The sequence below is a fragment of the Portunus trituberculatus genome, chromosome 24 (assembly GCF_017591435.1).
Source record: "Portunus trituberculatus isolate SZX2019 chromosome 24, ASM1759143v1, whole genome shotgun sequence".
Lineage (NCBI taxonomy): Eukaryota > Metazoa > Arthropoda > Malacostraca > Decapoda > Portunidae > Portunus > Portunus trituberculatus.
Window position 1 is genome coordinate 11,893,010 of NC_059278.1, and position 25,921 is coordinate 11,918,930.

General features: G+C 36.9%; 1 protein-coding gene and 1 long non-coding RNA gene across 17 annotated transcripts in view; one reads left to right on the forward strand and one right to left on the reverse strand.

Moving 5' to 3' along the window:
- The window catches only part of LOC123508347 (heterogeneous nuclear ribonucleoprotein R-like), a 55,026-nt gene that overhangs the window by 9,568 nt on the left and 19,537 nt on the right, over positions 1-25,921 (forward strand). For 4 of the 16 annotated variants that reach the window (XM_045261969.1, XM_045261972.1, XM_045261971.1 and 1 more), the window contains 9 exons: positions 3,291-3,426; positions 4,567-4,655; positions 5,632-5,748; positions 6,064-6,213; positions 6,437-6,579; positions 13,933-14,003; positions 14,958-15,100; positions 16,095-16,263; positions 16,442-17,581. In XM_045261969.1, the coding sequence (XP_045117904.1) occupies positions 3,291-3,426; positions 4,567-4,655; positions 5,632-5,748; positions 6,064-6,213; positions 6,437-6,579; positions 13,933-14,003; positions 14,958-15,100; positions 16,095-16,263; positions 16,442-16,641 (1,218 nt within the window). In that variant the 3' untranslated portion in view covers positions 16,642-17,581. Of the gene's footprint in view, positions 1-2,942; positions 3,079-3,290; positions 3,427-4,566; positions 4,656-5,631; positions 5,749-6,063; positions 6,214-6,436; positions 6,580-13,932; positions 14,004-14,957; positions 15,101-15,692; positions 16,035-16,094; positions 16,264-16,426; positions 17,582-18,435; positions 19,942-25,921 lie in introns of those variants that run through there. The other 12 variants (XM_045261973.1, XM_045261974.1, XM_045261979.1 and 9 more) reach the window with 10 other exon arrangements.
- On the reverse strand, positions 5,197-25,767 carry LOC123508350. The gene is made up of 2 exons (XR_006675929.1): positions 25,473-25,767; positions 5,197-5,767 (listed from the first exon to the last, which is right to left on the reverse strand). It is a non-coding gene; the product is annotated as an uncharacterized LOC123508350 (long non-coding RNA).

The window sequence follows — 25,921 nt, forward strand, 5'->3', positions numbered from 1 at the left end:
TAACATACAAAACCTTGATTACCTCACATTATTTGTTGTGTCCATCACACTTAAAATTCAGTCTATACTTTCCCCCCCCATACCCATTTTGCTGTTAGTATGTTATTTTATTTTATTTATTTATTTTTTATTTATTTTTTTTTCATATGCTTGCATGCTTATTGTGTGCATTCATGCATATGCATGTATGACATAGCTTTATTCTTCTAGCTGCTCTATAATTTCATTAAATAGAAGATAGAAATCATATACTTACTGACAGTTAGTATATATTGATATGATGGCAAGTTGGCAGGTATGAAATGTACATGGGAATAATCTCAGAAAAGGAAATTAATTCTGTTAGTAAGAATTTGACATGAACACCTGACTTACAGCTATTACAACTTTGTTAAAGAAAAGGTGTTCAACACCCTTGTCTTCTGTATAATATTAACTTATATCACAGTGGAAAGAATTTTCAATTTCTAAGATTCCTCTGCCTTCCACTATTTTAATTTCCTCTATACCAGTGTTTCTCAACCTTTTTACCCTTGCGTAACTCTTAGATTAAATTACGTGTCTTAAAGAACCCCTGTGCAAAAACAAAAATTATATACCATATATTTCTCATTTTATTTTCATCGTATTTCACGTGACAAATATCTTAATATAAATTTTTGAATAACTGGTTTAAGGAAAACTATATTATAATATTACAATAACTAATGATATGTTATGCGTGTTACTTATATTACATACATGAAATTAAATAGATCGTCAAAAGTGCATTAGCTTATCCCATTTGTTCTTGTGGAACCCTTAGAGACCTTTTGCTGAATCTTAGGGTTCCGGGGAACCCCGGTTGAGAAACCCTGCTGTATACGATTTTACAGACACATTATGTGTATACATACGCTATGCACATTATACAAACATGTTAACACTGTGTATTGCTAACATCTTTTTTGTATACCAAGTGAATGCTACCAACTAAACATAGATGCTGAAGGTATATATTATTAGCTCCTAATGAATACAAATTTCAGAAGGAAATTAAATCTGCAACACTAAATCATTAAGAAAAAAAAATTTTGCTGCCAAATACCAACGTTGCATGGTATATCTTGAAACACCCTACTTTCACAAATTTAGCCACAACAGTGGTCATATTCTCACCCTCTCAGTTGTGGAAGTAAACTGCTCACTTCAGTGGGTCCTCTTGTGTTGAGACTTGAATTTCTTACAAATATGTCTAACTCTATTTCTATTTTAAATGAACATGTAAGAGAGAAACAGGATTGCAGTTCTCATGATATGAGCACCATTGTTTTAGATGTATACATTGTCTAGTATAATGATTATTAACATTTGACATCATAATGAGTGGCTAGTGGCTGGTTTTAGGAAACCTACTTAATCCATGACATCTAGCTTTGACCACTTAACAATAATGGTTGCCTATTCTTTGAGGAAATTGTTTTGTTAAAATTGGTCGTAGGTTGAAGAGTCACCAAACAGTCATCACTTGCAGCATGAATTACTGAGTAGAGTCTGGCTTTTTAGTTGTGTGTCTCATATTTCATGTAGTTTCCTTTCACACCCAGGTGCTGGGGACTTTTACTGGATCTTTTCTGAAGTCTGGTTTCGATACAATAGCTCAAATGTTCTCTTAACTTACCTGTCTCTGGTGGTATTTAGAAACAAGATAATTTAAAACTACTTGGCCAGAGATAACTGAGCTTTCGAAGAGCTTCAATAACTTGAGCACCACCACAGTTAGTGCTTATGACAATAAAAAGACATTATTTGCAACTGTAAGGTTGCATTCATATGAAAAATGTATGTAAAATGCTTTTGTTGGGATGATGAAAGTTACTAATTGTTGAGTTTTTTTTAACATTCTGAATTATCCCCATTTCTGTTTCAGTGAAGTTCCAGTGAAATATGTAGAGTATATTTTGTTTTGTGATCATATACTACCCTGATAGTTATGAGCATTGCCTACAAGGAGGAATGTGATGGTAAATTTGAAGGAAGGGCATTGTCCAAGGATCTGTGACAAGTATATGAATTAACCTTGGTACAGATTGTTCTTTTCCTCTTGTATCAATCAGTGTTCATGTGCCCATTGATTCTCTACATGTCTTGCTTTTGCAAATTTTATCCCATTCATATCCATACTGAGAAGTATATATGCAATACTTTAATGTTTTATGTATCTTTGTGTGTGTGTGTGTGTGTGTGTGTGTGTGTGTGTGTGTGTGTGTGTGTGTGTGTGTGTGTGTGTGTGTATACACATGCACAGACTAACTTAAGCCAGTTCATAAGGTACAGGAACTAATTTTTGAGGTGTTTCAAGATTTGAATTCAAAATGTTTTTATTTGTCCTGTCCTTGATGAAGCTTCCTGTTAGTATTGTGTTGTAACCAGATTAATCCCCCCATCAACTTTTTTATTTCCTAATGTTTGACACTGAAAGGTAACTGACACCTACAGAGATGCTCATTTGATGACAGTTAAAGGGTAAGTGATCATGAATGAGTGACTGTGTTGGGTGTGTTGAACGCTGCACTCTTTTTGACAGTTTGGATTGAAGTGCAATAAACAATTGAGCTGTGTTTCAAGTTCAAATCAAAACTAACAAATTTATAACATTAAGTATCCCTGGCCAAGAAAGTTTCATACCAAATTATATTAATGACTAAACAAAAAAAGAAACGGAAACAAAATTTTCTGGTCTAAGAAACTTTCCTTCCATTATTTTGCTAAGTATTGGTTTATCTTAAGGATTTATCATGTGTGGAACTGTGCTCACTCTACCTGACTTCTGGTAAACTCTTCTCCCAGTGGGAAGTGTTCCTCAACACTGTAGTTGTAGTTTGCTGTAGTTTGGAAAAGTAAACATTAAGGTCCAAATCAGTTTTCACTGATGCCAAGGAGGTATTTTTTCTTTTTCACAGCTTGATAATTACAATGTCAGGGAAAATGCTGCCCTGAAAGTTAATATTAGCATTCCTAATCTGCGGCTGTTTGTGGGGAACATCCCAAAATCAAAGTCAAAAGAAGAAATTCTGGAAGAATTTTCAAAACGCACAGGTAAAGTGAGAGCGCTCAAATGTTTGTTTGTACATCTTCATTATCTGGAGGTGTTCCTCTGACCAGGAGCTGAGTGTCCCTCAGAGAAGCACCTCCATATGCTCACGAATCTACTTGTCTTGAGGGCTGTGGAGTTGATTTCAGGGTTTCAAGTAGATTCCCATGTACACTTAATTTGTGCTCATAAACAGGAATCATCATGTCTTTTGCAGCTGAATGAATATGAAATTCAGCGCGGCAAAAAATTAGGGGTCACTATTTCATACAACAATCATCGATTGTTCGTAGGAAATATCCCCAAGAACAGGGAGCGACTTGAGTTATATGAGGAGTTTGCAAAGCACGCACGTAAGTTGACCTCTGTGTCACAGGTAGTCAGTGGCTTGTGGGTATGTCAGTCCTAGCTGTGCGTTCTGTCACCATTGACTTGGCAGCTTCTTACACTTAAGAATGTGTTACAGTGGTCCCCTCTACCATTTTTAGACTGTAAAGCTAGACATTTCCACAATATAACTGGCTCTAAACATGGTTGCTTGATGGTGCATCATACTCACTGCTCCCCCTGTGACCCCCCATCCACACATATCCTTAAGTTGGCCTCCCATGGATTAATTTAGTACTAGCACTGTTTGATGCTACGCTGAAGCTATGGCATCCTTACCTGCAGCAGCTGAAGGGTTTCATAATAGGTTTTTGTGGCAGTCCCTTTTATTTTATTTATTTATTTTTATTTTCATATAAATTTTTTCCAGTTGCCTGGTGACACATAGGCCACATTTTATTTGTTTTTATTTCATTAATATTTATTATTATTTTTTTTTTTTTTTTTATTATTATATTCATTTATTTATTTTTTTTTTTTTTATTATTTTTTTTAATTAATTTTTTATTTGTTTATATTTTTCTTTTGCAAAATCCATGTCATTACCCTGACTCCAACCTGCAATGTCTTGCCAGATGGTCAGTCTTTTGCTTTGCTTTTTAAATAATACACATTCTTATGCTGGATGGAAAATAAGGCTCACATTTAAAGTTTGTCATGTGGTAAGGCATTGCTCCCTACTTGATTTGCTAGTGGTGTTGCTTGCATGGACAATTTATTTATTTTTATTTTTATTCTTAGCAGTGATGGCTAATTTGTTCCTGTATATCTTAAACTAACACAACTCCATACAGCCTCTTGTGTCTAGAAGTTATTCACATTTTTTCAGTGGTTCTACCATTCAAGCTCTTCCATTGTTTTGTTTCTTAATGAATCCCTTTTGTTTTTTCATTATTAGGTGCCATGTGCATTAGTTCTAGTAAAGAATCATTTAGCAAGTAAAATATGTTGCCCAAGTATATTGATGGCAATCATGCAATATATTCTTATATATTCATGAGCAAATGTTTCATGAGCAATATTGACTATATCCTACCAGTGTAAAGGCAACATATTCATTTAATCCATCTTTTTTTCTTTCTTTTTTTTTATGTATTTTTCAACAGCTGGTCTGGTTGAAGTGATAATTTATAGTTCTCCTGATGACAAAAAGAAGAACAGAGGATTCTGTTTCCTGGAATATGAGTCCCATAAGGTGTGTGAACTTTATCTTGTACATACACACATTGTACATAGAGTGTTTTGTACTTAAACTATTGTAAAACTTCGAGTTGCTGATGATATCAGTTAAGATGTATTGAGTTAAGTTGTCTTGTCTAGCATTTTGCTGGTAAATTTTTTGTTTATGTAATCCCAATTACAAATCTAAGATGCCTCTACCTGCAGCAAATGAAAAGTAATCCTATTTTTGTGGCAATTTTGATAGAGTTGAACCAGTGATGGGAATTGAGAATAGAGTGTTAGGTGGTAGAAATATATTTAGTGAGTCGTCATTAGGGATAGATCTGAGATGTTACACGTCATGAGCCAGCAAGTACTGTAGTCTTTGTAATGGTATAATTATGCATCATCATTTGATATTAGTAAATGTTGACCTCTAAATGTCTTGTCCTTGCTCTGAGCCCAAGATATCCTTCATGCTTTTTATATCCTATAGGTTGCCTGTATCAACAAGCTCAATTTACACATAGGTGATTTGTATGAGGTTAATGCATCTAGGAAATGAAAAGGTAGAATAAGAACAATATTTATTGGAAATGTGCCTCAAGTATGACTAGTAAAGTTTAAACTTGTGACATATTAAATTAATTTGGATGTGAAACTTGGCCCAAATACTAGGCTTGTAATTATGGATTGAGTTAGAAATGGTCATGATATCAAGTTCAGTATTTTCACTGGTGATGCTGAACTGGTCATGTGCCTGAGTGTTAATAAATGTACTTGTGTGGTTGAATGTCATAAATCTACAAGTTGTTCAGTAATTGTCGGTATGAAAGACCAACAGCTGGTGAGAACCACTTGAATGCATGTATGCACCACGTCACCTGGTCTATGTAATTATAAGTTTTCATGTTCTTGACAGTAAGTTAAACCTTGCAGTTTGTAAGGTAATATAGGAATCAATTATTCTCTAGTATGTGTTTCTGAGCAAAGGTGTTTTGGTACTCCAGGCTGCCTCCTTGGCTAAGCGGCGGTTAAGTTCAGGACGCTTCAAGGTGTGGGGGTGTGAAATCATTGTGGACTGGGCTGACCCTCAGGAGGAGCCAGACGAAGACACCATGTCCAAGGTGGCTGCTTCATATCTTCCTATATTAAGAAAAGACACTCAGATGTTTGACTTTACTGGAAATCAATTGTGTTCAAATCATTCCTCTTTAATATGAATTTGTGATTATGTCATTACCATGATTATATGAGTGGGTAAGCCTTGTATGGATTTGAGTGTATTTGGATATATGTATGTCTACATTAACTGGTTTGTTTTTTAAAGTATTTAAATATATTTTCACCTTTGAAAGATATGCTAATATCTTATGTTGATTTGCATTTGTACCTTGTGACCAAGGAAACTTTAATTTATCCCTTTTCTCTTATCTTCTCAGGTCAAAGTTTTGTATGTCAGAAATCTTACTCAGGTAACAACAGAAGAGATGCTGAAGGAAAAGTTTGATGAGTTTGGGAAGGTGGAGCGTGTCAAGAAGATAAAAGATTATGCATTCGTCCACTTTGAGGAGAGAGACGAGGCAGTCAAGGTGAGCTGACTGAGCCTTATGATTACTCTCAGATGGTGAAAAAATACAATCATTGGGAATATTTGAAATTCAGATTGGAATTCAAATGTTTGAAGTATTATAGTTTTAAATTCAAAGGGTTATGCTATTGTTTTGTTAATAGAATGCAGAAATTACAAAATACTTAAGGGTAGTTATTTGAGATGGGACCATAGCTAATTACTTACTATTTTGTCGTTTTCAGGCAATGGGTGCCTTACAAGGGAAAGACTTAGGTGGTGCCTCAATGGAAATTTCCTTGGCAAAGCCACCGTCAGACAAGAAAAAGAAGGAAGAGGTTCTTCGCAACAGAGAGAAACGGCTTATGCAGATGCTTGCACAGAGAGGGTCAGTGTCAAGTTTATTTGTAGAGGTGTTTTCCTGATATTTCTTCTGCATGCTTCATAATTATTATTATTATTATTATTATTATTATTATACACTGGTTTCCAAGAAGTTTCTCTTAGTGTAATTATGTATATGTGAATCTTATGTCTTGGGAATTTACTTTTTCAAAAGCTAATTTTTACAAATGTGTACTTGAAATTTTTTAGGTTTTTAAGAATGAAATAGTTTCAATATCCCAGTATCTGTTAAACTAGGTATGGGTGTCTTGGTAAGAGAACTTCAGATCATTTTATCAGGAATCGGTTCCAGTTTACAAATTGTAATATACTTAAAAACATACCATAACATAACATAAATAATAGGATAACAAAGGGCCACCAGGGCCCATCTAGGTTATCCTGTATCAGTCGCACAGCGACCTCATCATCAGTACTTAAAGATACACTTACAAGTACACAATACATTATATACTAATTCTAAATATTTGGCCCATTAACAGGGCTAAGTCCTGCAGCGAAATCCTCTACAATTTGTGGTCCCCATACATGGGGATCATGTCTTGTTTAACTATAGTAAATTTCTTATAAAAACTATCATGCAGTGCTATACATAATTATAAATCTAATAAATTTAAGTGCTTATCTAATCTGTTTTTAAACATTGTCAAACTAGTGCTATTTACAACCGTCTCTGGCAATGCATTCCAGAAGTCTACCACCCTATGACTAAAGAAATATTTTCTTATATCTAACCTGCAGCCTTGCTTTCTAATCTTCCTGCCATGATTTCTAGTCCTATTTCCCTCCTCTAAGGTAAAGAAAGATCTCACATCTATGTAGTTTGTATCTGAGAACATTTTAAATAACTCTATCATATCCCTCTTATACATCTCCTCTCAAATGAAAACATGTTTAATTCCTTTAATCTATCTCTATACTCCAGGCGCTTTAATGCTGGTATCATCCTAGTTGCTCTTCTCTGAACTGCTTCTAACATGTTGATATCCTGCCTATAGTGGGGTGACCAGGCCTGTATGCAATACTCTAAATGGGGCCTAACATAGGAATTATATAAGCTACGCACCACTTCCTTACTTTTATAACTAACATTTCTATTTATAAAACCCAGGATCCTATTTGCCCTATTTCTTGCTTCTAAACATTGCTTTGAAAATTTCATAGTCCTGTCTATCACTACTCCTAAATCCTTTCCTTCCTCTACTGCCTCTAGCCAACATCCCTCCATCTCATAGTTAAAGTTTGTGTTGTCTTTACCTAAATGCATAACCTGACACTTTTTAGAATTAAACTCCATCTGCCACCTGTCTGCCCATGCTATCAGCCTGTCCAGGTCTCGTTGTATTCTGTAATTGTCCTTTTCACCCTGTACTGCACATGCTATCTTAGTATCATCTGCAAACTTTGATACTTTGCTACTAATTCCTATATCTAAATCGTTAATGTACACCAAGAAAAGAAGAGGTCCTAGCACTGATCCTTGGGGTACCCCACTAACCACTTCCTTCCACTCAGACATTGCCCCATTTAATACTACTCTCTGTTTCCTATCAGAAAGCCATTCACTAATCCAATCAACTAACCTACCCCTATCCCATGTAGTCTCAATTTGTACACTAGCCTCCTATGCGGTACCTTATCAAACGCCTTGCTAAAATCTAGATATATAACATCTATGCTATTTCCATCATCTAACTCCTTGGTAATATATTCTAAGATATCGAGCAAATTTGTAAGACAGGACCTCCCTGATCTAAAGCCATGTTGGGTATCTCTAATTAATCTATTCTCATTTAAATGCTCCCAAATACTACCCTTAATGATTTTCTCTAGTATCTTACATACTATACTAGTTAAACTGATCGGTCTATAATTATTCGCATCATCCTTCCTACCTTTTTTAAATATTGGAGTAACATTAGCTAACTTCCAGTCCTGAGGTATCTCAGCAAACCTAAGTGATCTTTCAAAGATTAACTTAAGTGCTTCAGAAATACTGTCTACACCCTCCCTAAGTACTCTGGCATGTAGCTCACCAGGACCACTAGCTTTCTTATCGTCTAGTTCAAGAATAAATTTCCTAATAATTCTCGGTTTTATATCAATATTTTCTAAAGCTCTTAAACTACTCGTCGCACTGTTTGTAACAGGATTTCCTATTCTTTCCCTAGTAAATACTGAAGAAAATTGTTCATTCAATAATTCTACTATGTCTTCATTTTGATCCACTACTACACCATCTTTTCTGAGTGGTCCAATCCTACTTAATATTAAATTGTTTGGTTCCATTTCTAAAAAGGGGAAAAAAAAAAAATATATATATATATATATATATATATATATATATATATATATATATATATATATATATATATATAAATTGCTTGAGAATGAGTCTTACTTGCATGGAGCTTCACAGTTATTTAACCTAATTAGTAGCAGAGGAGTTTTTCTCTTGATGGTACTGTTGAGTTCAGCTTGGCACCACTTAGGTAGGAACAACAATCAGCATAAATTACCTGCCAAAATCACAGTTCTCACTTATCATGTTAGTTATTTATCTGTAATACTAGGCATCCTTGTGATTGGGGGGAGTGTAGACAAGACACCAAGGATTGTCTCATTGTGGGAAGTAGAATGCACTGGATTGGTTATCCTAGTCTGTCACTCCATCCTTTATACTCGTAGCATACAGGGAACATAATTGCCATATTTTAACCTTGCTGCTGAATTTGCCATCCCCACTCTAGTTATCTTCCTTTACCACAGGCCAGTTTCATTTGGATTCTTTCCTGCACTGATCTTCCATATGCTACTATATTGTTCATTCTTAGAAACAGATTTAATGGTTAGAAGTTAAAGGCACATGCACTAAGAAGATTGTAGACAAAATCTTCTTGCCTGTCTCATAGAAGGAAAATTTTGTGAACATTTTCTTTCCTTTGTTTACTAAAACTAATCATTATGCTTATGTACACTGGAAGTGCACATTAACCCTTAAAGTACAGTGATCGTATATGTATGATCGTAGCATCGCGTGTGGAGAGGCGGGGATCGTACCGGTAATCATGATTTTTTTTCGTGCTAAACGTTTGAATCTCTCCCTCTCACTATTGGTCCTGGGGCAAGTGGAGGTATCTGCCATCTTTTCTCGCTCGTCTGCTTGAGCTTTGAGACATATGTTCCCTCACAATAGCTCATCTTTTCCCATTTCGAGGCGACATCTGGCAATCCCCGTCACCCGGAGGGAGAAAACGGTACTCCGAGTGATGTTATGTCAGTGTTACTCGGTAATGACATTAAGGAGTGATGAAAATGAAGACTGATTTTTTTTACTGAGACAGAAGAAAGTGAAGACTCCAATAGTGATTCTGATAGTGATCTGGGAGACAGAGACCAACCCTCACAGCGACGTTCATAAACCTCCTCACATAGCCTATTCCCCTCGAGCAATGCGCTGGTGTGTGTCACCCCTGGTTGCCTCTACAAGACTGTGCTTGTCAGCCTGGTCACGTGAATCTCATTGCTAATAAGAGTTGCCAGATTCCAATTATTATAGAAATCCACAATACTTGTAATATGTGGTTTCTTTTTCTTTTCCTGTTTTACACATCATTTCTTATATCTGAGTTAGCATTTTCTTGACTTGAAAGTGCAAAAGTTCCTTTTACATCAAATTCAAATGCCCAAAAGGAGAGAGAGAGAGAGCGGTGTTATCTGAGCTTGGGGTGTGTTTCTTAGCGGCGGGTTCTGCCATGAATTTTTTGATATGCAATAACTTTGCTCTCAGAGGTCATAACATGTTAAAAATTACATTGTTGTACTCAGAATAACACAAAGAAATATGTTTTTATAAGGAAAAAATATTTTTTGTATTTTTGACAGGTGTGATTTTTCCCCGTTGTAACAGACGGAAAGTAAATTAACCCCCTGTACTTTAAGGGTTAAGTAACTGTGCGTTGGAATTTGGGATTAATGATAAAATTGTTTAAAATGTTTTTTTATACATTTTTAGCATTACATTTTAAAGCTATTTTGTTATTACTATCAAAATTTATTTATTTCATGACTAGTTTTTTACCCTCATTGTACAGATAAAAAAGAAGAAAAAAAAAGAAAAAAAAATCAAAATGCTAGTTTTTAAAAATAATACTGGTATGCATATGGAGCAACATCAGAGCTTTGTGTGTGTTAGTTGTATGTAATCAAAGCTATAATGGACCAAATTGAGATACAATGACATTTTCCAGCACAACCAGGGAGTTCAGATATTGTAGTATTTGTTTTGAGGAAGTAGAAGGATGGATGCTTCTTTGATTGTTTTCATAGCATTTGGTAAAAAAATTTAAGGTATTCAAGTTATGAAAAGTATTTCTTCACTAGACCCAAAATAGAAGTTATGGCTACTGATCTGATCTGAGAAGGGGGAGGGGGGTTTTCTTAGTTGTGTTACCAGTTGTCTGTAATAATGGTTAATGGGTAGGTGGTAACATACAGAACATTGGGATGCATTTCTAAGAGTTTTGGGGGTGATTAGATGATTTTGTTGGCATTAGGAAGGGTCTATGGAGTTTAAAAGATTAATGGTCACAATCTTCACTGTTGTAATCTCCACATGAGTTTCTGAAGCCATATAAAATCGCCAAATGGTAAGCGTAATGAATATGGAAATATGTCCTGGTACTGAAGGGATTAAAAGTGAATTAATAGGTATGCCATTTTTGTGGCTTTAATGATTGATGTGGTATGGTTCATTAACATAATTTTCCTGAATCAGTTAATATCACATTCATAACAGCCTGATCATGTGCATAATTGTAATATAGAAAGAAAGTGGATGAAAGATTGACTGCATATAACAAATAGAGATAATTCATGAATTGTGTTGAATGATACTGTTCATTGTTCAGGCTCAAGTGCAGCTAAATGCAGGTGTGATTAGAGAGGGTGTCTTAACTGTTCTATACAAAGCCAGAAATAATCTAATAAAGGTCCTGCATATTTTGAAATGCACTGGAAAAATTAATGTTATATTAATTAGTCCTCTAGAAATATATTTGGTGTAAGTAGAATAGACAAAATTCTCACAGTTCATAGTTTTTTTTTTTTTTTTTTTTTTTTTTTCTTCTTCTTCTTCTTCTTCTTCTTAAGGATGTGTATGGGCATCAACTGGAAAGAGTGAACTAATAATTTCAACAATAAACCTTAAGTAACTTGAGTTGATTCTTCTGTAGTAAGATATTAATTATTAATGTTTGTTAACAAATATGTCTACTTCTCATTGTTGGTTTGCTGCTTTCAGCCAAAATATGCTTGTGTTGCAAGCACCCCATGCTGGTGAAATCTAGTTAGTTTAATTAGTATATTTGACATGTCGGAAGTATTTATGTTGTTCAGGACCATCATGAAAATAATTTCAGTGACAAAGAACATCCAGTGGGTTAGTTTGTAGCACCTGCAATATGATACACCTAAATAAAGGAGAAAAAAAAATAAAGGTTGCAAGAAGCACTGGATGGATTTTCCAGGTTTCATAGATGGAACAGTTATACTAAACAACCTAAGACAGCATTGGTTAAGAGCGTTGAGGGAATGTAGGGACAGTACTGTTCACTGATTTCAAGCAAGAAGGGAGGCTGACTATCTTTAACATATCAATATGCCAGACATGCATGATCTCGATTTTTTTTCTTCACTACAACTTTGCTAATGTTAATTTAACATTACTTGTGGATCCCCCCCTCCTCTCTCTCTCTCTCTCTCTCTCTCTCTCTCTCTCTCTCTCTCTCTCTCTCTCTCTCTCTCTCTCTCTCTCTCTCTCTCTCTCTCTCTCTCTCTCTCTCTCTCTCTCTCTCTCTCTCTCTCTCTCTCCCATCAGATTTGCCATGCATTTTAAAAGTATGAAATGCACATATTTTTGTGCTTTTGTAAATGTAGATTTTCATTAGATCATATTAAATTTAACATGCATTTGAAGTGTGACTAAATTATTATTTTATGCTGAAGATGAATATGTGTTGACTTTATATGCATTAGTTAACTTATATAACTTGTTCCTGCATGTGTGTTTTAGAAGTATATAATTATTTTCTTAACTTGAGTCTCAATAGTCAAAATATTTTATTGAAATAGTCTCATAAACTGAATTGGAAAAAGATGTTAACTCCTTCAGTACCAGGACACTTTTCCATATTCATTTTAGTGACTATTTGGTGATTTTATTCAGCTTTAGAAACTCATGTGGGGGATTAAAATAGTGAAGACTGTGGCCATTAATCTTCTGACCTCCATGCACCCTCGCTGATGTCAATGAAATGGTCTAATGGTTCACAAATCTCAAGGTAAAAATGTGTCCCAGTAATAAAGGGGTTAAGGGGAAACTGAAATGGAAAGAGATGTTAAGGGTAAAAACTTGCAAACCATAATCCAGTCTACAAAAGAAGTGACAGTTGGGGAGATACATCACATCAGAATTTCCAGGATAGTGAGGATATTACTGCCTATTCAGTCTCTCTCTCTCTCTCTCTCTCTCTCTCTCTCTCTCTCTCTCTCTCTCTCTCTCTCTCTCTCTCTCTCTCTCTCTCTCTCTCTCTCTCTCTCTCTCTCTCTCTCTCTCTCTCTCTCATATTTTAATTTTATTCTGTCTGTATTTGATGATCTTTATATTTCAGTGAAATATTTGATTTTTGGAGTCTAGTTTCTTCTAACTCCTGCTCCTTCAGAAAAGTGATGCAGTTCCATGTAGTATTTACCAAATTATCAGTGTGTCAGCAGGTCCATCTACCCATAGTCCTTGTGAAGGCTTGTGGAACACTTTGCAGGTCTTGGATAGAGAGGAAGACTTGTCCTACTCCCATGTATATGTTAGTGTGTCAGCATCCTACAGGGGAAGACTTACACCAATCAAGTCTGTGCACTAAAGTTTGTCACAGATTGCACAGATGTCACGTAAGGCACTAAGTAGGTAGAGAGTAGCTACTTTTCAGATATAGGAAACTTCATTGGTAAGAAAATAACTTGAGAATATTTCATTGTATTACTGTGTTTGGAAATGGTAGTGTCAGGATGAAAGAAGAAACCATACTCAAATTTGTCTGAGTGACAGTCCTTTCTTTCTTGTCTGGAATTCAGTTAAAGGATGAATTATGAAGGTTTCTTGGAGTATTTTTATGAATGTGCAGGTATATGGAATTTGAAAGGATAGTGAAAACCATTAAAAGCTTCCAGCTCGTGTAGTGTATACTTTGGAGGATCCATACAGTTTCACAATCTTTCATTTTTGTGATTGTTATTTCCATTGCATTAAAGCTGATTTGGATGCTATCTGTACTTACAGAATGCCTGTGCCCCCGGCCATGCTGCGTGGAGGGAGGGGAGGGGGCCGCGGGGGCGGTCGCAGTGATTATGGTAAGTGGTGGAACTATTACAACTATTACTGGGGTCCAAGACCACAAAAGAGCACTGGATACAACTATTACTGGAATAACTACAGTTGGTACTATTGAGTTGCTCATGACAATGGGACCAGAACATTACATTACATCAAGTTACTGTAATTATCATTTTTCACATGGTGCTGAGAGTTGTACATAAGGACTTGTCCCAGTGATACGTGCTTGTTTATATTGACAGTTTTGAATTGCAAGCCTTTAATGATCTCGCTCCTTTTTGGGAGTGCCGTTTACTCCTGTTTATAGCCACTGTTGAAACCCTCTACTTAAGATCTTTATTTTTTGGACAAAGTAATAGAATAGACATATAAGGTACAGGGACGACGAACCCTGTAGTAATGGAATAGATAAAAAAATTAATTGAGCTCAAATAAATGCTCTATAAATATTTAACTGTATATGCATGGATTGGCTTGTTTTGTTTGTAACTTCTTTTCTTGTTTTATATTGGTAACACTTGCTAAAGTAGTTGTGTATCGGACGTTACGTTAAACTAAATTTTTGGAGACTTCCCTGTATCATAATATATAATAAGAATAAACTAGTTGTCATGAAGTTGACTTGCTCTTCTTCCCTTCATCATCTTCCTGGCCCCAATTGCTTTTCAGAGGCACCTTGTAGTGGTCCCTTTGAAGATGCAGTTGTTTCTGATACTCTGGCTTAGTGCCCGTTGCCTTCCTTAGTTCACAGTATGATCTATCAACACACACTTGTCTACTTGTCAACCACCTCAGCTGACCATTATAACTTGATTTTGTCATAACTCTTATTGCTTAGTTCTTCCCGGCATGCCCTCTTTAGTATGAACAGTATATATATTTATATATTTATATATATTTGATGTTAGTGAGAAATTAAATTTTTTATTCTGTTATTAGCTATCAACAACAACATTTGGTATTATTTCTAGATTATGATTACGACTATTATGGTTATGGCGATTATCAAGGTGGCTACAGTGACCCGTATTACGACGACTATTACCGTTACGAAGATTACTATTACGATTACTCCCCGTATCCCATGGGGCGTGGTCGCACCAAATCAGTGCCGGTGGGTCCCAGTGTCCATTCTCAGTTATTGTAGTATTGAAGTGTCACAGACAAGGCGCGGTCTCACCCTCCCTGCCCAAGCCTGGGTATTGGGACTATTTGTCCCCCACAGTGATTGACTCACAGAGTCGTGTTAGTGTTTGCATGACTCTCTCTCTCTCTCTCTCTCTCTCTCTCTCTCTCTCTCTCTCTCTCTCTCTCTCTCTCTCTCTCTCTCTCTCTCTCTCTCTCTCTCTCTCTCTCTCTCTCTCTCTCTCTCTCTCTCTCTCTCTCTCTCTCTCTCTCTCTCTCTCTCTCTCTGCTTGAAAGTTGAGAGAATGATTCTGTCATATTTAATTTTTTTCCAGATCATAATTAGGAATCAAGTATGGTTATTTCTTATTCAAGTTATCTTTTAAAGTTTGTAATTGGAATTATTTATTTTGTTACAATTGTCAGGTACAGATTAATTTCTTTTCTTTAATGAGATGGGCTAAACTATGCAAGCATTTCTTGAGCTATATTATGATATGCATATGTTTCATGTCTGAAATTGTGAATGTCTGGTGACTTGAGACTTGTGAAAGAGGTGCGTGTCAAGTTTTTTTTTTTAGGAAGTGAGGCTGGCTATGGAGGCGTGAGGCCATGTCCTGTCGGGTCCCATGCCTGAGCCAGCATGGCAGCAGCTCCGGGCAATGGTGGCTAAAACATGGCCGGGAAGAAAATAATTATAGCTAATTCTTGTGATCAATATCTTATAACATATAAGCACTGCAGACCATAATTATTAGCAGTCTAGCAACACTCACCACTTGATACCGCGCCCAGTTACCCCACAGACCCCTGCCACACTCTGGCTCAGGGACGGTGACTCGTACTGTGCTTTAGTATATAGAGCCCTTTGAAGCTTGCTGTCTTAATGCTTATCTTATTGTCGAAGTCCCAGCTTTACCTTGAACTGTACTACATTGTTGAGGAAGGTTAACCACTGATTGTGGGTTGCCTTGTGCTTTCAGGCTGGCCGTGGGTATGGTGGTATGGCGAACCGTGGCCGCGGCGCTGTCCCCTCCCCCCGTGGGGGGCGGGGTATGGTGCCCCGAGGGGGGGCCATGGGGGGGCGTATGACTCGACCACCGCGCGCGGGGCAGGGGTTCAGAGGGTCCGCCAGGGGGGCAAATCTAGCAGGTGAGTCTTGAGCCGTCACTCCCTTGTATCTTGTGCCTACACCACCAACACCAAAGGTCATGTTCCATAAACGTGCCATCACTTTTGAGAAATAGGCCAGGGGAAAGCCTGTGATGAATATAATTTTTCCATTGTAGAGATCAGTCAGATAAGTGAGATGAAGCTTGATCCATTACAGGTAAAAGAAAGTTGGATGGCGGGCACCAGAACGAGGGGGACTCAAAGAGACGGTTCCAGAACACCGGTGCTAGCTGGGGGAACCAGCCTATCCCACAGCAGCCGCTGAGCTCATACAGTGGGGCCAACGGCAGCAAGTACGGCGGGGCAGGCGGGGACCAGCAATGGTACCAAGACAGCTATCCACAATCGTGGAGCTGAGGTGTAAGCGGGTGGGCCGCCAGCACCAGGTGTAGAGGGTGGGGCGGGGCACGGTGGGGCACAACTCCAAGTTATGTACGTTGGTTTGTCCGGGCGAGCCCGTCCGCGGGCACAGAGGGACATTCCTGCCACTCGTATGACTGGGAGTGGTGTCGGTGCTGCTAGCGCCTGATACGAGGCCCACGGATGGTGGCCGCCCCACCAGTGCTGCGTCAGTGGGGCCTGGAGAGGGTCGGCTTCCGATTCCCGGACGCCCTTCCGTCTGGCCGGGGTGAGGGGCCGCAGTCCACCCCGCCAGTGAGACATGTACCTGAAAAACATCTCCACCATACCCAAACCCACCAGGTCAGTTGGGTAATTAAAAACCATACTAAATCTAGTAGGAGGAAGTCTCACAGGAGTGCTGCTCAAAATTTTATCACTGTTAACCACTAGGATGAAAAAAAAATCAACATTAAAATGTTTTAGCAATTAAATTTCAATCCAAGTGGTAATAATGAGCAGGCTGTTTTATTCCCGCTTACTTTGTGTTTCACATGCAAACTTCTTGTCTTTCAAAGATTATAAAAAGAATAGTTCCCATTACAAATCTAACAAGTCCAGCGGTTTGCCCCCCTAGTTCTGGAGACTAATCAATTCAACGGAAATGGTTAGTGGAAAATAGCCGCCCAAATTCATGTATTAGTATTCATGTATGCCATTGCTACAACAACAGTAACAACAGTACCATTTCCTCGTTATTCAGGTGTGTCCACCTAAAAAGATTTTGCCTTCCTCTTCATTGAGTATGATTCAAGGTCATTCATTAAGGGGAAATTGCCAATGGAATTTTCTTGTTTATTATTAGCATTTTATAAGTAACTTGCCAAAGTCTTATAGCAGCATCAGATCCTTCCATCCGGTTGCCCCCGTATACACACTTTATACATATTTTTTCCCCCAAAAAAAAGGCGGTCCTGCATGCAGATTTCAGTGACCACACTATTTTCTTTTGGTATCCCTAAATGCTGTGTCCACTGAATAACTCTTGAACCTTGCTATTTGATTTGTAGGTCTTAGTTGGCATTAAGCAGATGCTCAGTGCAACATTGATTCAGTGCTCGTGATCATATTGGAATGTTGTCAGAAACCAATTCAATGGAACCCAATAATACTATAAGACTTAACCCATATAGATACTGCAGTATTTGTGAATTTTAAGCATGATTTATGATGGATTTTCTTTATGTACTAATTAGAATGATCCATATCCACTGATTGTAGACATGATTGACGACTGAGGCGACTGTTACCAGATTTGATTGGTCCGATATCACACATTATATAAAAAAAAAGCCCCCCCAAAAAAAAGAATATGAAATTTGTCTGCAACTGTACATATCTTGATGCTAATGTTTTACTTATTGAGAAGGTGACACACGCACTATCAGTCACAGGGAAATAGAGATTTGGTGTGTTTGGATGACAAGCAGTTATCATTTTTGGTGGAGATTGGACCAACTGGCTGTGACTACTTTGCGAAGACTTGAGCTGTAGAGTATATCGTGTGTGTGGTTCAGGGACTTGTCATGTTTCGGATACTTTGGGATCTGAGAAGAATTTTTAACTAATATATTTTCTTCTCTCCCGCTCTTCATTTATTTATTTTATTTTATTTATTTATTTATTTTTTTATTTTTTATTTTTTTTATTTATTTATTTATTTTCTTTCTTTCTTTTCTTTTTATTTATTATTTTTTTATTTATTTATTTATTTTATTTTTTTTTATTTTATTTTATTTTATTTTTTTCCAGTATTCCAAAGTTTCCATGGTTCCCCTTCATGGTGGGACTTATTGAGGTTCCTGACGATGAATTGTTGTATTTGTAGTTCATAAGCATTTCTTGTGATAAGTGAAACAGAGTTAGGTATAGATTATTCTCTCTCTCTCTCTCTCTCTCTCTCTCTCTCTCTCTCTCTCTCTCTCTCTCTCTCTCTCTCTCTCTCTCTCTCTCTCTCTCTCTCTCCTAAAGTGACATTGGACTCCTTTATCATTATTAATTTTTTAAGTTTTACTAAAATTTAATGGTTGGCTTTGCTCTTTTGAGAGCTCGTGTTCTTTTAAAAATGTTATAAGCAGACTTGAGTTTATTAGTGTAAGTTGTGCAGCAAAAGATATGTATAACTAAACAGTAATTGCTGTAGTTTTTTTTTTTTTTTTTTTTCCCTATTTTTTAATAATTGGTTGACTTGGTATTTGAATGGAATTTTTATGGTCATTAATTTAAGGAGGAAAATGCTTGAGTAATGAATTTTAATTTCTTTTGACGACCTTGGACCAGACTTGACCCAATATGTTCGGGAGGCGTCTCTGGGCCTCTCGCTCTTGTATGCCTGTTAGGAGATCAAGTTGAAGGGAAACTTTCTCGTGTATCTAGAGATTCACTTACAACCAGATGGTGTAAGTGTGGCAGAGGGTGGTGGCGCCAGCTGCACGCCTCCCTCCACCGGCGTCAGCACCACCTGGGCCACAAGGGATAAACCAAAATGTTTGTTGTATACTAAAAAGTTTTAAAAGTCTATGTTAAAAGTGTATTTCAGCTTTGAAGGAAAAACGTTAACCTAATTCTTGTAGGTAAGGATTTGCTGGAACTAAATATGATCATTATTATATTTTCTAAAAAAAAAAAATGTATAGTCAAAGATACAGTTATATATTCAAAAAGTGTATAGTAAATATCCAATACATAGTGATTTATTCTAAAGAATCTAGTAAATTTTTTTCTCAAATATATTGTTGTAGCATTCTGGGACAGGAAGGATTCTGATAGTGCATGATGCAGTGTTTCATTAAAAAGGTCTCGTGTCATTAGTAATTTCCATTGAACCAATATTTTTTGAGAAATCAGTACAGTGCATTTGTTCAGGTGACTGTGTGTGGTGGCGCGTGGGCTTCCCACCACCACCACCACACATTGCTCCCCGGCGCCTCAATTACTACAAAACTTCCCTCCCCCGCCAGTTGTGAAAGCATGGCCGTCTCAGGCATAGGTTCTGATTACGGAATTTGACACATAGGTTCTCAACTTCCTTTCATTATACCATTTTTTCAACTTAAATGTTTCGGTTGCAACTCACGGTACCGTCAAATACAACGTCCATAAAGATTTGTTAACGTATGTGAGGTGATGTGGTGATGTATTTTCCGTGTAAGGAGGTGGTCGCCTTAGCCAAGAGCAGCGTGCAGGAAGGCAGTTGAGTTGTACCAGATAGCCGGGTCTGTACCAGTGTTGGAATGCAAGTAAAAGAGATTTCCATTAGTTACAGATATTTGTTTTTAACCTCCTCATACAGTACACACGCTTGGGAAAGCTTTTCTGGATGTAAAGATGTTGGTAAGTCTCTCTCTCTCTCTCTCTCTCTCTCTCTCTCTCTCTCTCTCTCTCTCTCTCTCTCTCTCTCTCTCTCTCTCTCTCTCTCTGCATGTATTTTTTTTTACTCAGTACAACAGACAAAATTAGGCTTTCTCCTTTTACTCTTGCCGTTAAGGCCGGAGTTGTGAAATGAGTGGATTGGTGTGGATGAATGTTGATGTTGCATGCCTGCTTTAAAGTTGAGCTGTCAATTTTTAGTCTTGACTTGCTTGAATGCTTTGTGCATTTTTAACTGATAGGTTTGCTCCCATTTGATTTCTTAAAGCATACATCAACTCACATGTACAGTACACTGAATAGATTGTCAGAATAGGAAAAGTCGGGGTTTGGCTAAGAGTGAGAACCAGGCTTCAGTAGGTGGAGGCACTGGGTAGGAGACTTACTAAAGGTATAATGATTAACGTGGGAGCTAGAGGCTAGCGTGTCTTGGGGCCGTATTTTAGTAAGTCATAACAAGTCAAGATGGCACATTGTAGATATAAGTCCTGTGACAGGGTCTAACCTTGTAACTTAGTCTTAGTTGCTGCGACAGGGATCACAGTTACAGTGCCGCTGTAGCAATTCGAAATTAACTGCCCAACTTACACGTCACTGAAGAACTCTAGGCTCCGGCCTCGGACTGAGGCGGAACTGCGGAGGATCCCGGAAGAATCCTTCTAGGAGCGCATGCAAGCGTAACAGAGGAGGATGGGAAAGTGCATTAGACTTTAGGGAGATTACTTTGAAAGGGAAAATTCTTAATGTGAAGTTTGGGTTTGAAATAAATCTTGATGTCAGTCCGGACTTTCCTGATACACAGCGTGAATATATATATATATATATATATATATATATATATATATATATATATATATATATATATATATATATATAGATAGATAGATAGATAGATAGATATTATAGATATAGATAGATACATAGATTGATTGATAGATGTAGATATGGTGTGTGACAAGTTCCTCAACACTGCTATACCCACACATACTTGAATACCATTAATAAGTTTCTTGGAAGCGGAACGTTTACCAGCACACCTTGAATGGTTAGTCGTACATAGGATAACAAAATTGCATTCTTATTAATAATCTGTTCCTGCACGCGTTCCCGATCTCTGCGGAAGATACTTCTTGTAATATATATATATATATATATATATATATATATATATATATATATATATATATATATATATATATATATATATATATATATATATATATATATATATATATATATATATATATATATATATATATATATATATATATATATATATATATATATATATATATATATATATATATATATATATATATATATATATATATATATATATATATATATATATATATATATATATATATATATATATATATATATATATATATATATATATATATATATATATATATATATATATATATATATATATATATATATATATATATATATATATATATATATATATATATATATATATATATATATATATATATATATATATATATATATATATATATATATATATATATATATATATTTCTGGCATCTGGCCAAAAACATCTATAATAACTATACTTCTTCATCTTTCTCTCTTTTATTTCATCCTGATGGCACCTCTGTCATCTCTTCTGTCTGTAGTAAAGCTGAAGTCTTCTCTCAAACCTTTGCTAACAGCTCCACTTTGGATGATTCTGGCCTTGTTCCTCCCTCTGGCTATTTCATGCCTACAATTAAAGTTCTTCGTAGTGATGCTTTCCATGCCCTCTGGCCTAAACCCGCGGAAGGCACATGGACCTGATGGGGTCCCTCCTAATGTTCCCAGAAACTGTGCTTCCATGCTTGCACCTTGCCTGGCCAAACTCTTTCAACTATATCGGCTTCTACCTTTCCTTGCTGGGAGTTTGCCTACATTCAGCATTTTCCTAAAAAGGGTTATCGTTCTAATCCCTCAAACTACCATCCTATAGCTTTAATCTCTTGCGTTTCTAAGTTTTGAATCTATCCTCAATAGGAAGATTCTTAAACATCTCTCACTTTACAACCTATCTGATTGCCAGTATGGCTTCCGTCAAGGTCCTAACTCTTGGTCATCCTCTTTTAGAGATTTAGGTGAAACTTTTGCTGGCGCGTTAGACACATCAAAAGCTTTTGATAGTCGGGCACAAAGCTTTGATTTCAAAACTGCCCTCCAACGGTTTCTTTCACTGCAACTTTATCTAAAGTTTCCTTTCCGACCGTTCTATTGCAGTCGTGGCAGACGGTCGCTGTTCTTCTAAATCTATTAACAGTGGTGTTCCTCAGTGTTCTGTCCTGTCACTCACTCTATTTCCATTATTCATTAATTATCTTCTTAACCAAACTTCATGCCCTTTCCACTCCTACGCTGATGATACCACCCTACACATCTTTCCACGTCCTTTCAGAGACGACCAACCCTTCAGGAAGTCAACAGATCACGCAGGAACGCTACAGAGCTCCTGACTTCTGATCTTTCTCACCGCTGAAATGTTGCATCTCTTTCTATCTTTTATCGCTATTTTCATGCTAACTGCTCTACTGATCTTGCTAACTCCATGCCTCCCCTCCTCCTCCTGCCTCGCTGCACAAGTCTTTCTTTCTCTCATTCCTATTCTGTCCAACTCTCTAATTCAAGGGTTAACCAGTATTCTCAATCATTCATTCCTTTCTCTGGTAAACTCTGTGCCCGCCTCTGTATTTCCATCTTCCTATGACGACTTCTTTTAAAAGGAAGATTTCAAGACATTTGTCCTTGAATTTTGGAAAACTCGCGTGACTCAGGACCTGGCAACCCAGTGGGCCTTTTATATATATATATATATATATATATATATATATATATATATATATATATATATATATATATATATATATATATATATATATAATTTTGTTGCCCTTGCTAGCTATCCCTCCTGCATATATATATATATATATATATATATATATATATATATATATATATATATATATATATATATATATATATATATATATATATATATATATATATATATATATATATATATATATATATATATATATATATATATATATATATATATATATATATATATATATATATATATATATATATATATATATATATATATATATATATATATATATATATATATATATATTGTGTGTGTGTGTGTGTGTGTGTGTGATTCACCGCAGTCGCCTGCTGGTCACTTAGCTAGTCTTCCCCATTACGGAGCGAGCTCAGAGCTCATAGACCGATCTTCGGGTAGGACTGAGCACACCACACACTCCACACACCGGGAAAGCGAGGCCACAACCCCTCGAGTTACATCCCGTACCTATTTACTGCTAGGTGAACAGGGGCCACACATTAAGAGGCTTGCCCATTTGCCTCGCTGCCCCAGGACTCGAACCGGGGCCTCTCGATTGAGTCGAGCGTGCTAACCACAACACTACGTGTGTGTGTGTGTGTTTAAATATTTATTTTTCCATAGTGAGAGTTCACCGAAAATACTTCAAGCCATCGATTTACTCTACTTTTTTTCCTTTCCGCTTTTGTATTAGTTGATTTATCGAAGACGGATGTCGAAGACTTTTCCGTTATGATTATCTCTCTCTCTCTCTCTCTCTCTCTCTCTCTCTCTCTCTCTCTCTCTCTCTCTCTCTCTCTCTCTCTCTCTCTCTCTCTCTCTCTCTCTCTCTCTCTCTCTCTCTCTCTGTGTGTGTGTGTGTGTGTGTGTAATTTTTCTATCCTGAATGCTTTAATTTGTCACCTTACTCCTGTAAATGGTCAGTAATTGAAATAGAGACAAAGGGCATCATGGATCGCTCAGCTAAAGGAAGAAAGGGTTGTCTGTCCTCGTGCGGGAGGAGGATACCCTCGAATGGTTGTCGACAAAGGGACATTAAGGAGGTTACAGCTGAAGGGAAGTGCGGGGATTGCTCAGTGTAGCTTGTTGGCGTTGGGTGCACACTGTTGTTGGGACATGTTCACGTGGACGGGAAGTGAACGCTGCCTTCCCTCACTTACTCGCACCCTATCAACCTCCTTCAATCTAGATGTGTTACGTCGTAGATTTCCAACTCATTTAAGGACATGGTATCTATGAATCATGCATTTGGAGATGGTGATAATGCATACACAAAGGAAACATTGCTCCATAGCTTTTCTTCTTTGAGGGCACGTCGTTTATGCCGTATCAGTTATGTGCTTTCAGAGTTATAAGGGGCATAAACCTGTAGGAGGCGCTGTGTGTCTGAAAACTAGTCACTTTAACAGTTCATTATCGTCATCGACAACATCGTGCAGTAAATTAAGAGAGTCAAGCTACTTGATATATCCTCAAACTTTACCACGGATCACTGCACGATATCGAAATCGCATCCAGACCATGTTTGTCTGAATAGAAACCAGTGGAACTGAACTCGTTAAGTTCGGTTCTGCCATCCCTTCCCTTTGTGACGTCAGCCAGACAGACAAACAAGTATGAGGAGTGGAAGGATGTTGCTGACAGACTTCCCACTTGGTGACTCGCAGCTCACTTCGGTGACCTGTAGTGTATGTAAATGTCACTCAGCTTCAGGAGCTGCCACACCATGCAGTTATACTGCATTCTCTCTCTCTCTCTCTCTCTCTCTCTCTCTCTCTCTCTCTCTCTCGTAGTAGTAGTAGTAGTAGTAGTAGTAGTAGTAGTAGTAGGGAATTGCGAGTGTTATGTTTATGCTACAGTTAGATAAACCTCGTAGGGTACAAAGTTCATGAATTGTATTTATAAAGATAAATGAGATTAGCCTGGAGTTAACGAAGCTGCACGGAGTAGCACACCCTGTCTCCGCGCCCTGCTGCAACCGTCTTCTGTCTACGTATTTCGATGGAGAAAAAAAAAATTGCAGCTGATTCATATAGCATCACTCGCCACATCTTTGGCTGGGACGGGGTAAAAGATAGCATTTAGGGCGGTTTATGATTTATGATTCCATAGTCCGTACCTTACCATATAACACAAGCTGGCAACATCCCTCGCACCAGTGACAACCGGTTTCCTCGTGAGACTTGGGCGGGGCGACGAGTCATCAGTTCATGCGATTTAAAGTTAAGCAGAATTCAGAAACTCTCATTGCCTTCTGTCTCGGTTCTCTTACGCCTGTTTTAGTTTTGACAGCGGTATTTGAGCATCTGTTTCATGTCTTAATTGCCTTTCCCTACATATAAAAGAATGAATGCAATATGATAAAAAAAAAAAAATACGAAAGGGAAAGGAGACTATGGTCAATAACTGTCTGCTACGTAGTACTTCTGAACACTGCAGTAATAAAAATATGTAATTGTGTGTTCTCGATGTAGTCTTGACCTCCAGCGAGGCGTCAGACTGGGGGCGTTTTACGTTAATTAACATAATCATAGTACATACCACGTCAGCGTCTAGTCTGCTTCAGCTCCATTGTACACTACACTCAAGGCAACCAAGACCACTTATCATCATCTCACTGTGTTCAATTCCCAACAACAGAGTCAGCGTATGCAGAGGAAAGTTACATATAGTACATGGGTACAGGCTGTAGTATCGTACGTTATACATGTGAGTGGTATCTTATTTTTTTTTATTTTTCTAGTTAATATAATAACAATAATAATAATAATAAAAACAATAATGATAATTATTTTTTGTCATTACTATTATTATTATTATTGTTATTATTATTATTATTATTATTATTATTATTATTATTATCATTATCATTATCATCATTACTATTATTATTATTATATTTTTCCATTTTTTTAGCTATTGTTGCTGGTGGTGTTATTAAAACGACAATGACAACAACGAAAATAACAATTATAATAAAATTTTATAAT